Source organism: Monocercomonoides exilis (genome assembly GCF_001643675.1).
Source record: "Monocercomonoides exilis strain PA203 chromosome Unknown scaffold12-1864167, whole genome shotgun sequence".
Lineage (NCBI taxonomy): Eukaryota > Preaxostyla > Oxymonadida > Polymastigidae > Monocercomonoides > Monocercomonoides exilis.
This window is the reverse complement of record NW_027150557.1, coordinates 964,568-976,858: the sequence shown is the minus strand read 5'-3', so window position 1 is coordinate 976,858 and position 12,291 is coordinate 964,568. Positions and strand designations below refer to the sequence as shown.

The window sequence follows — 12,291 nt, the reverse complement described above, 5'->3', positions numbered from 1 at the left end:
TGAAGAAACGAAAGAAGAATTCAGTGAAACAGACAAAATGGTCAAAGAAAAGAGAGTATGTTTGGACAATATCATTTAATATTTGCAAAAAGGCAAATATATAAAAAAAATAAGTTTTTTTATTTTTGGATGCTTTTTGCCATGTATCAGATTTGAGAAGAAGAGAAGAAGAAAAGAAGAAGTAATCATTGAGTTCGATGATGATGGCGAAATGTTCTTCATTCAATTTTCTTTTTTCTTTTTTTCCTTTTCTCATCGATATCATTCTGAGACTCCAATTGCTGTTGCACGTTTCATTTTTATGGATCTTCCTGAAAAAGCGACTCGGAACGCAGAAACGACAATTTGAATGCGTGATAAGCCTCAGAATGCTTTCTTCTTCTGTTGTCAGGCACACAGAGCCAAACCGGAGCCAACTGAAGTATTCGCCTGAATTCCTTTGACCTACCCAGATAATTTGAGGCTGATATGCCTTTGCTGCCAATTGAAATCCCAAGCGCAGCAAAAAGATAATCCTGTTGTTTCTTGTCCCATCGAAGGGGCATCCTGTGCATCCTTTGCATCTCCAACTTTCTCATCCGCTTTCTTCTTATTCCCTTCATCATCGTCTTCACTTTCGATATATTTTCCTTTTCCTTCTTCTTCATTGCTGTCACCTCCTTCTCGTTCCTCCGATGCAACAGTATGAATATCGATTCATGTGAATCTGCAATTCTCGCTTTGATGCGTTTGAGTGCTTCCTTGCTGAGTCTCCCGCAATCTCCTTTGCTCCATTGTTTTTGCTCTTTTCTGTTTTCTTCTTTGAAAGATTTTGTTCTTTTCTTTTTCAAAAGAAAAATGAAAATGAAAAAATAAGTCTTGATTTTGAGAGAAGTGCTTTGCTGTGACATTATATTGAAAGATGCAAAGGAAAGATGGTTTTATTGCGTTGAAGAGCCATTCAATGTTGAACAAAAAAAATCTTCCCGGAACAGTTTTTCTCAAAATCCTTTCAAACATCAATTGAGCAAAAAATTAAACAATAATAGAAAAATTTCAATCCATATTCTTATCTTTGTTATTTGATTTTTTTCTTAATTCAATCAGTAAATTTCAAACAATAACAGTTTGAGAATTTGTGAAGATATTTTTCTCTTCAATAATTTTATCACACTCTCTTATTTCTAACATTATTCTTAATTCTAAAATTTCTAGGTATTTTTTTTCATTGATATTGAAGACAAACAATGACATAATTTCAGAAAATGTTTGGAACAAATCTTTGATTATTTCACAAATGCAAAAATTTAGCCCCATTTGAAAGAATGGATTAAAATTATTCTAATTTTTTAGAAATTTTTTCGATATTTTTAATTTTGAAAATATTGCAGAATATTTTTTTTTATTCATAATTATACAAATCAAAATGTTTTTTATTTGTTTTTCTTAAAATATTATCTGATCAATAAAATACATACAGATATCGCATGAAATACCGGACATCGCACTTAATACCGGACAAGATCGATTTCTCAATCACCGCAAGAGGAATAATTCTGTTAATTTCCCTCAAAATATGTCTCATCAATACAAACTCACGTGACATACGAGACTTTCAAAACAACTTTATTTGCGCTCAGAAAAAATTATTATTGAAATTTCGGAGAATCTCAATAACCTATTTTTCCGAGATTTCAATCATTTTTTTTTTCTGAGCACAAATGAGGAAGTTATGAAAGCCTTGTATGTCAGGTGAGTTTGTATTGATGAGACATATTTTGAGGGAAATTAACAGAATTATTCCTCTTGCGGTGATTGAGAAATCGATCTTGTCCGGTATTTTATGCGATGTCCGGTATTTCATGCGATATATGTATCAAAGAATCCAATAGCTTTCATCTGAAAGAATTGTTTATTTGTCAAAAAAATTAAACAATGAACAATTATTGTTTAATTAATTTATATCAAAGATATTATTAATGAAAAAACAGTCATTGTTTGGAGTTTGAACTTTTATGCCTTCATTTTTCAATATTCAAAGTGACTTTTCAAACAGAAAATAAAAACTGAATAAATACGAATCCAAAAATAATCACATATAGGGGAAAACATGGACTTTCAAGCGTTTTTTGCACAAGGCGTTGAAAAATAGCTTCACTCTTAACTTTATTACACTTACTCAGTTTTCAATATTAATCTGATTTTCAAATCCTGAAACAGGCATCGTTGAAATAGAAATATCAAGTTTGCCAACATGTCATAAAATTTTTAAAATGGACACATTTTTATTGTGTTTTTTGATATAAAATAGTTAATGAAAAGCGCATAATTTTACAATGAAAATACTTGAGGAAAAATATTTCGTTCTGCATATTCATGTTCAAAAGATTAAAAATAGAAAAATTTATCTTTCACATATTGTTTCTTTTCTCTTAAAGTCCCATTTATTATTTAATATTTATTTATTATTTTTCACTCCTATTTTAAACATTTTGATGAACCTTCAAAAAATAATTTCTTAATCAAACTTTCAAATTATTTGTAATTTCAAAAAAAAAAAAAATCATCAATATAAAACATTGAAAGTTTTTTTAAAATTTGTTTTATGATTGTATAACCGGTTCTTGCGATAGCAAAGGCGTGCAAAATATAACTTTTGTCTCAGAATGTTTGTTGCTGGCGTTATCTATTGGAGATGGAAACATTAAAGTATCTTTATTTTCTAGTTCTTCAGGAGTGGGAATTTGTGATTGAGGCTTGTCCGATAAAGGTTGGGAATTCATTTTCTTCTTCTTCTTCTTTTTCTTCTTTGCAATAATTGCTCCGTTATCATCCACAATTGGTACAACCTTCTTCTTTTTTATGTGCTGTTGCTCTCTTTCCATTCTCAATTTTTTCAACTCTTCTTTCTTTTTCAATTCTTCCTCTTTCTTTTTTCTTTCTTCTTCCTCTGCCTTCTGCTTTTCTCTCATTTCTCTCTCTTCTTGTTGTTTTTTCATAATTTCTCTTTGTCTTTTAGCAATCTGCTCTGCAATTTTCATTCGCCTTTCATCGCCAAGCCACGAAACCTTCTCAAACACAGGCGGAGTCCAGAAAGACACAGTTAAAGGAGCCGAAGTCGAAGTCGAAGTGGAAGAAGAAGATGAGGAGGAGGAAGAAGAAGAAGTGGACCCTGTTGACATCGTATTTGAAGTAACTGCAGATACATTTGAATGCTGAGATTGTGCCGAAGGTGTAAGCGGTACAGGCGAAGAATCCGTAAGTGATAATGAAGAAGAAGAAGAAGAAGAAGAAGAAGAAGAAGATGATGATGATGATGAAGATGATGATGAAGTAGATGCTGTTGATGTGGTGGATTGAGATGCTGTGTCAGAAGGATATGAAGAAGTTGCAGTGAAGTGATTGAATTGTGATTCTTCACTCGGCATTCCAGCTTCAGCACTTTGTTTTGACTGTTCCATCAAAAGTTGCCTGATTTCATCAATTCCCCTTTTCATTTCTTCAATGCGAGGATCTTCAAATTGTACTGTTTGTTCAGGAACAGGTGAGCTTTTTGGTACTTTATCATCTTTGGCTTGCATATTCCGATTCCACCGAGTCATCGTTCCCATCTTCCTTCCTTTGCCATTAAAGACAGTTCCATTCCCAACATTTCTTCCACTTTCATTTGTTCCACTGGGATTGCCACTTCTGCGGGTTTCTGAAGGAAAACGCTTAACAGGCGTGCGCTGGTGGCTGTGAGGAAGAGAAGAAGGACGGCGAGGTTTTAGCGGAGGCGGCTGCTTGTAAACTTCTCCTTTTCCATTTTCGCTCATATCAACGAAAAACTTTGTTGCCCTTTGAGAACTTGGCTTACGCTCAACAGATGAATGTGAAGAAGCAAAAGAAGAAGCTGATCCAGCTGGAAACGATGCACACATCAAAGAAGCTGTTCGCAAAGAAGGATCAGCATCAGGCTGCTCTTCGTCATTGTCCCAAGCATCTTTGGCTTCTTTTTCATTCTCTTGCTTTGCAATTCCCATTTCAGAACCAGACGAAGTTTGGGGGTTTGCCTCTGGATTCATTGGAAGAAGAGGCAAAGAAGGCTCAATCACTGTTGAACTTACAATTGAAGGCGTTTTCATCTGCAGCACTGCTTCATTGTATTGCTCTACAATTTCCTTCAAAGAGCCAAGTTTTCCCTTTTTCACAGTTTTTCCTTTCTTCTTCTTCTTCTTCTTTGCCTTTTTCTCTTCATTTGATGAATCTTTATTCTTTCTTCTTGTTCTGCTTTTTCTGCTATCATCGCTTCTGCTTCGATCATATTCGTCGCTTTCGTCCGAATCGCTGCTGCGCCTTCGACGGCTCCTCCTTCTTTTCAGCTGCCTTTCAAACACAGCATCCACCGCAAGCAGATCTCCTTGTTTGAACGATGTTTGCCCACTTGCAGCAAAAGGCGAGATGCTCGGTATCATCTGAGCGCCCATCGAAGATGAGGTTGATGCACCACACACGGAACAAACGGCTCCGCCATCAGTAGATGAGTGATGATGACAGAAAGGCTGATGCTGGCAAGAGCAGCCAGCGTTGATGTTAATTGTGGTTGATGCTGGAGTTGGAGTGGTAGAAACAGGTGGCGGTGTCTCAAGAAGAGGTGGATAAGAACCATCTTGCTGAACATTCACTTGAGCTGAAGTGGAAGAAGCTTGAGGAGGCATCTGGGTGGGATTTTGTTGAGTTTTTGCTGGAGGAGGTATGGCCAAAGAATTCAAGTGCTGCGTGAGAAGTGCCTGAATAACAGAAGAATCGATAGGAATATCGACTGTTTGCTGAGACAGAGAAGGATTTGTATCAGATGAAGCCTGAGGCAGAAGCAAGCGCAACGGAACTCTAATTGTTGAAGCTGGCTGTGCTTGTTGTTGTTGTTGTTGTTGTTTGTTGTCTGTTTGATTTGCAGCAAATGAAGAAACAGTCTGCTGGCCATCATTTGATACAGGAACCATCGTAGGAAGATGAGGATGATTTGCAAAAGCCGAAGGAGAAATTGCCGATGAAAAGGGAATTGGCGGCGGCTGCAGTTGATTAGCTAATGTCGGATGAGGGATCATTCTGTTAACTGGGACAGTCGGTGGAAGAAGAGATGAGGAGGACGATATCGAAGGAGATGGAATGGAATAGATGAATGGAGAATAACTGCTTGTGGATGCATTTGCTGATGGAGGTGGAGGAGGTGGAAATGAAAGGGGAACAGTCGAAGAAACCGGAAATGATGGTGATGCGAAACTAGATACAGGGAGAGTTTGAGATGAGATGTGAGGTGAAGACGTCAGAATGTTTGGGATGGATGTTGGAGATATGTACTGAGATGTGGTGAATGTGGTGGATGGAGAGAGAGGAGAAATCTGAGTTGTTGACCTTGCAATAGAAGTTGCTTGAGATGGCGGAAGGGGAGGAAGTTCTGAAGAAGAAACAGAATTTGTCTGATTCAGTCCATTTAACTTTATTTGCGTAGAAGATTGTCCATCTTGCTGAATTGCAGGATTATTTTCTTTATTTTCTAATTGAGAGCCTTCAGAATGAAGAAATGGAGAAGAGCTTGATTTTGTAACAGAAGAAGAAGGTTTAACAGAAGAAAGGAAAGGTGACTGAGCAATAGGAGTTTCAATTTCGGTTTTATCTGTCGTATTTTTTGTATTTGTTTCTCTGTGAGATTGCTCATGTGCACCAACTGTAGCTGGTTGAGGAGGCTTTTGATTTGACAATGTAGGAAGTGACTGAGGTGTTAATTGAGGGATTGGAGTTGTTAATGAATGATTTGGTAATGACGAAGAATTATCATTTACATGATGTGAGTTTTGAGAACTTGGTTGATTTGATGCATTAGTTGATCTTGTTCTTAATAGAGTTTTTGATGGCCTAAAAACTTGCTGGATGATAGGAGATGAAACAGAGAATGGCAAAGAAATCAGAGTTTGTGTACTAAGAGGATTTGGGACGGGATGAAATGAAGCCGATAAAAAAACTTGTTCAGATTGAATCGGATTATTTTCAGAAGTTTCATCCAAATTAATTTCTATTTCTGTATCTTTCAGTTCGCCACTATCTCCAGAAAATGCTGCATGATCAATGGTTGGTTGTTTACATGGAGAACTTACACTTATTGCAGGAAGAAGTTTCTTTTCAGTTTTTGGAGATTGAGGTGTTTCCTGGGGTTGATAAAATCCTAGCCTTTCCTGAGTAGAAAGTAAAGGCAATTCTTTAAATTTATTTGATGCTGTATCATCTTCTGTTCCAGATTCAGATTCATCAATTGAATCTTCAAAAAATAAGTTTTGAGACATACAAGAAAACAATATTGTTCAGCTAATTAAAATATTTAAATAATACGAATTTATCGAGCAAAAAATTTCCAGAAATATTCGAATAATAAATCAAACTCTCGAAATTTTAACTAAAAAAAAGAAATGATTTAAATTAGTTACCATAATATCTGTAAAAAGATCAGAAAATTTTAAAAATAAAAAGACAGTTACAGAGTAAGAAATACTCGAGAAAATTAAATTACATTTCATTCTGAAAGCCATGGATAAAGCTCTGCATCCTCTTTCTTCTTCTTTTCCTCTTCCTCGCGTTTTTTCCTTTCTTCCTCCTCCTTTTCTCTTCTTTTCTCTTCTTCAATTCTCTTTCTCTCTTCAGCAGCCTCTCTGTCTCTTCTCTCTTCTTCTTCTCTCCGCTTTCTTTCTTCTTCCTCTCTTATTCTCCAAGCGGGAAGCGAAGAAGAAGAAGAAGAAGAAGAAGAAGAAGAAGAAGAAGATGATGATGATGATGATGATGAAACCACAGGTTTTTCTTGAGCAGTCACCCCTCCTGCTTCTCCCTTTCTCACACCCCATCTGCTGAACACATCATTCTTTGTGAGGCCTCTGTCTATTGCAGATGATGTTTCCTTTTCCCTCTCTCTCTCTCTCTCTTTCTGTTTCTCTCTCTCCTCTTCCTCTCTCTTCAGCTCCTCCGCTCTTCTTCTCTCCAGTTCTCTTTGTTGTTCTTCTCTTTTCTTCTTCTCTTCTTCTTGTTTGATCCTCCACAAGGGCATACTTCCTACCCCTCCCACACCTGCTGTCTTTGTCGCACTCCATCTGCTCTGTGCGCTGGTTGTCTTGCTAAATCCAATAGAAGCACTGGATTTCTTCTTTCGCTCTTCTTCTTCTGCTTCTTCTTTTTCCTTTCTCTTCCTTTCTTCTTCTTTCTCTTCTTCTTCTTTCCTTTTCTTTTCTGCTTCTTCTCTTTCCTTTCTCTCTCTCTCAATTTTTTCCTTTTGCAATCTTTCTTCTTCCTCTTCTTTCTCTCTTCTCTTTCTCTCCTCTTCTTCTCTTTGCTTCCGTGCTGGAACAGAAGAAGAAGAAGAAGAAGACGTTGTAGATGAAGCAGTGGTCGAAGCACCACTTCCTCCTTTTCTCAACCCCCATCTGCTGAACACATCGCTTTTGCTGAATCCTGTATCAATCGCTGCTGATGTTGATGTTGTAGAAGAAGAAGAAGAAGAAGTTGTTCCAGAATATGATGAATAACTTCCAGAATTTCTTTTCGCTTCCTCCTTTTTCTGCTCTTCTTCTCTTCTCTTCCTTTCCTCTTCCTCTCTCTTCTTCCATGCTGGAATAGGAGAAGATGTTGAAGAAGAAGAGGAAGAAGAGGAAGAAGAAGAAGTTGTTGATGACCCCCCTTTCCTCACCCCCCATCTGCTGAACACATCACTCTTCGCCATTCCACTCGAAACATTCGCATTTTTGTTTTCTTCTTCTTTTCTCTTCCTCTCTTTCTCTTCTTCCTCTTCTCTGCGTTTTTCTTCCTCTCTTCTCTTTCTTTCTTTCTCCTCCTCCTCTTCTCTTTCTCTTCTCTTCTTTTCTTCTTCTTCCTCTCTTCTTCTCTCTTCCTCCTCTTCTTCTTTTCTCTTCCGTTCCTCTTCCTCTTCTCTTGCTTTCCTTTCTGCTTCCCTTTTTTCTTCTTCCTCTTTCTCTCTTCTTTTCCTTTCCTCCTCTTCTTTTTCTTCCTTTTCTCTTCTCTTCCTCTCTTCTTCTTCTCTTTGCTTCCATGCTGAAACAGAAGAGGAAGAAGAAGAAGAAGAGGAGGAGGAGGAAGAGGAAGAAGAAGAGGAGGAAGAAGAGGAAGAAGAATTAGTTGTTGCAGAAGAATTGCCACCACTTCCTCCTTTCCTTATTCCCCATCTGCTGAACACATCATTCTTGCTATATCCTGTGTCAATAGCACCTGACTTAGCTGGTGATGAAGTTGTCGCATCAACATCTGTTTTTTTCTCCTCTTCTTTCTTTTGCTCTTCTTCTCTTCTTTTTCTTTCTTCTTCCTCTCTCTGTTTCCAAGCAGGAACAGTTGAGGAAGAGGAGGAAGAAGAAGAAGAAGTTGTTGTTGATGATGATGAACCTCCTTTCCTCACTCCCCATCTGCTGAACACATCACTCTTCGCCATTCCAGTCGACACAAACGAGTTTTTAGTGTCTTCTGCTCTTCTTCTTTCTTCTGCTTTTCGTTCTGCCTCCTCTTCTTCCCTCCTCTTCCTCCTCAACCTCTCTTTCTCTTCTTCTTCTTCTTCTTTCTCTCTTCTCCTCTTCTCTTCCTCTTCCTCTTCTCTCTTTTTGATTATTCTCTTTCTTTCTTGTTCTTTCTCTTCCTCTTCTTTTTCTTTCCTTCTTCTTTCTTCCTCTTCCTCTTCCTCTTCTCTTCTCTTCTTCTCTTCTTCTTCTCTTTTCAATCTTTCCTCTTCTTCCCTTTCCTTCTCTTTTCTTTGTCTTTCTTCTTCTTCCTCTTTTTCTCTGCGTCTTCTTTCTTCCTCTTTCTTTCTTTCTTCTTCCTCCTCTTTTTCCTTCCTCTTCCTTTCTTCTTCTTCTTCTTCTTCTCTTGCTTTTCTTTCTGCTTCCCTCTTTTCTTCTTCTTCTTTCTCTCTCCTCTTTCTCTCTTCTTCTTCTCTTTGCTTCCATGCTGGAACAGTAGTAGTAGTAGAAGAAGAAGAAGGTGTTGTTGAAGAAGATGTCGAAGCACCACTTCCTCCTTTCCTTATTCCCCATCTGCTGAACACATCACTTTTGCTGAATCCTGTGTCAATTGCAGCTGAAGAAGAAGAAGAGGATGTTGAAGACGAAGAAGTTGTTCCTGAATATGATGAATAACTTCCAGAATTTCTTTTCTCTTCTTCTCTTCTTTTTCTTTCTTCTTCCTCTCTCTGTTTCCAAGCAGGAACAGTTGAGGAGGAGGAAGAAGAAGAGGAAGAAGAAGAAGATGAACCTCCTTTCCTCACTCCCCATCTGCTGAACACATCACTCTTCGCCATTCCACTCGAAACATTCGCATTTTTGTTTTCTTCTTCTTTTCTCTTCCTCTCTTTCTCTTCTTCCTCTTCTCTTTCTCTCCTCTTTCTCTCCTCTTCTTCTCTTTTTTGCTTCTCCTCTTCTCTTTTTTTCTCTTCCTCTCTTCTTCTTTCTTCTTCTTTCCTTTTCTCTTCTTCTTCTTCTTTTTCCTTTCTTCTTCTTTCCTCCTCCTCTTCTCTTTCTCTTCTCTCCCTCTCTTCTTTCTCTCTCTGCAGTCTCTCTTCTTCCTCTTTTTGTTTTCTCTTTCTTTCTTTCTCTTCCTCCTCCTCTTTCTCTCTTCTCTTCCTTTCCTCTTCTTCCCTCTGTTTCCATACTGGAACAGAAGAAGAAGAAGAAGAAGGTGTTGTTGAAGATGAATTGCCACTTCCTCCTCCTTTTCTCAGTCCCCATCGGCTGAACACATCGCTTTTGCTGAATCCTGTATCAATCGCTGCTGCTGATGATGAAGAAGAAACATTGGACGATGAAGAAGTTGTTCCTGAATATGATGAACCGATTGACGAATTTCGTTTCTCTTCTTCTTTCTTCTGCTCTTCCTCTCTTCTTTTAATTTCTTCTTCCTCTCTCTTCTTCCACGCTGGAACAGTTGAGGAAGAGGAAGATTCAGAAGAAGAAGAAGAAGATGATGATGAAGTCGTTCCACTCTTTTTGATGCCCCATCGGCTGAACACATCGCTACTTCCTGATCGTTTTTCTGTTGGCTCATTTTCCTTTTGTGCAGACACTTTCGATGCTTCTTCTTTTCTTCTCTTCTCTTCTTCTTCCTTCTCTTCTTTCTCTCTTCTTCTTCTTTCTTCTTCTTTTCTTCTTCGTTCTTCTTCCTCTTCTCTTCTCTTCTTCTCTTCCGCTTCTCTTTCTCTTTCTCTTTCTCTTCTTTGTCTCTCTTCTTCCTCCTCTTTTTCTTTCCGTTTTCTTTCTTCCTCTTCCTCTCTTCTTCTCTCTTCCTCCTTTCTTTCTTCTTCCTCTTTCTTCTTCCTCCTCTTCCTCTCTTCTTCCTCTTCCTCCTCTTCTTCCTTTCTGCTCTTCGACAAAAACGACGGTTCCTTCTTATCCGACAAGAAGATGTCATCACTCTTCTTCTCCTTCTTCGCTTTGTCCGCTCCTTTCTCGTGTTTCAGCGACGCTTTGAACAAATCCAGCTCCAACAAGCCCGACGCATCGTCCCCGTCCAAGTCAAAGTCGAATTCCTTGTAGCTTTTCTTCACTTTCCACTCATCCATCGCCTTCTTCTCCGCCTCTTCCTTCTGCCTCTTCTCTTCTGCCCTCTTCCTCTCTTCCTCTCTTCTCTTCTCTTCCTCAGCACGCTCTTTCTCTCTCTGGATGCGGTTCGCCTCTTCTTCTGCAATGAGCCTTTCTTGCTCCTTCATCAGCGCCTCCATCTGCTTCTGCTCAGCCTCTCTCTCTCTCTGCGCCTTCAGCTCAGCTTCGATCACTTTACGCTTCTCTTCCTCTTCTTTCCTCTTCTGCGCCTCTCTCTCTTTCCTTTCACGCTCGCGCTCAGCCTTCTGCCTCTGCTCCTCTTCCTCTTTCCTCTTCTTCAGCTCAGCTTCCATTCGCTTCATCTCTTCGTCTTCCCTTTTGGACTCAAACAACTCGCTATCATTTTTAGTGCTTGCTTTCTCTGTTTCTATTGCCTGCACAGTACCTGAATCACCAACAGACACAACTTCTGCTGCGGGCGCAGCGCTGGCCATAAAACTGTCGTCGCCTTCCAGCATTGCCGAGAGGGGATCATCGAATGCATCTTCTTTAGGCTTGGGCTTCACTTTCTTTCGGTCTTCTGAAAACAAGGCAATGTGCGTTATCCCAGAAGGAGATGGACTTACTGGTGCCTCAACACGCTTTTGCTGCAAAGGAGATTTTTTGGATGAAACCGATGAAGAGGTTGGTGCACTTAGTGGATCAAATTCATCCTCGTCCAGATCTTTGGTTCCGCTTCCTCTTCCTTCAATTGGACTGAAAAAATCATTCAATTGTTAAAATATACTAACAAAATTATTTGCAAACATTCCATCAAGAATCTGAAGTTTTTTACATCGTTCAATCACAACATTACGATAGTTGCTAAGTTTTGTAACAGGGCATCCAGATAAATCAAGCTCCACCAAAGCTGGAGCTTGAAAAATTCCTTCAATTTGTCGAATATGCACAAATCCATTGTCACTTTATGAATAACACAAGAAATTAACTTTTAATCCTTTTAAATGTTAAGAACAAAAATACCTAAAATTCACTCTCTTCAGGCATTTACATCTTTGAAATGGTCCTAACTCATCAATTTTCATTGAACTTAAGTCAAGTTCTTCGACTTTTGTAACATCAACAGCCTATTAAGCCAAATAATTTTATGAGTGTGGTGGTAACATTGAAAGTGCATCATTTTGAAAACGAGATGATCGAAAATAAAATCGAAATCATTGCAAACCCGTCCAACTTTTGAAGCTATTTTATCGATAGTGAGCTTCATTTACTTTTGCTGAATAAAAAGTCGAAAAATAAATGAAAATCGATAAAAAAAGGTGGTTAAGATCACTGAGCATTCGATTTTATGAAACCATTTAACAATCAAGGAAGAGGAAGAGACATTTAGTTGACTAAAAAAAAATTGTCTATTTGGGATATATTCGCATTTTCACGAAGAATGAAAAAAATTTAGAAAAAATTGTTATTCAAAGATGTTAGTTAAAACACGAATAACGAATAATTTCACATCGAAAACGCAAAAATTAAACAGAAACAAAAATATTGAATTGCCTAAAATAAAAAATTTATGTAAAAGATTTCTGAAATGTCATCAATTCAGTCCGAATGGATGTGGTTTGATGAATTTTATCAAAAGGCTGGTCAAGAAGTATACAACAAGAACTGTTCCGAGAGTTGAAAAGCTGATACAGTTTTTCTTTCTTCTTTTTTCAACTGCTTTATCAACATCCTTTGTGACTCGTTGAATTTTGGA

At 38.2% G+C, this 12,291-nt stretch overlaps 2 protein-coding genes across 2 annotated transcripts; both read right to left on the bottom strand.

The window, feature by feature from the left end:
* Window positions 1-2,497: 2,497 nt before the first annotated feature.
* MONOS_6775 (uncharacterized protein) lies at window positions 2,498-6,299 on the bottom strand (the record flags this gene model as incomplete). Its single annotated transcript, XM_067877035.1, has 1 exon — window positions 2,498-6,299. One exon carries the CDS (start codon window positions 6,297-6,299, stop codon window positions 2,583-2,585), a length of 3,717 nt encoding a protein of 1,238 aa, XP_067731224.1. The 3' UTR covers window positions 2,498-2,582.
* Window positions 6,300-6,526: 227 nt separating this feature from the next.
* Window positions 6,527-11,856, bottom strand: MONOS_6776 (uncharacterized protein; the record flags this gene model as incomplete). The annotated part of the gene is made up of 6 exons (XM_067877036.1): window positions 11,761-11,856; window positions 11,559-11,662; window positions 11,343-11,498; window positions 7,711-11,291; window positions 7,054-7,608; window positions 6,527-6,885 (listed from the first exon to the last, which is right to left on the bottom strand). The coding sequence occupies exons 1-6, from the start codon at window positions 11,800-11,802 to the stop codon at window positions 6,527-6,529; spliced, it is 4,797 nt and encodes a 1,598-aa protein (XP_067731223.1). The 5' UTR covers window positions 11,803-11,856.
* Between the last annotated feature and the right edge of the window lie 435 nt (window positions 11,857-12,291).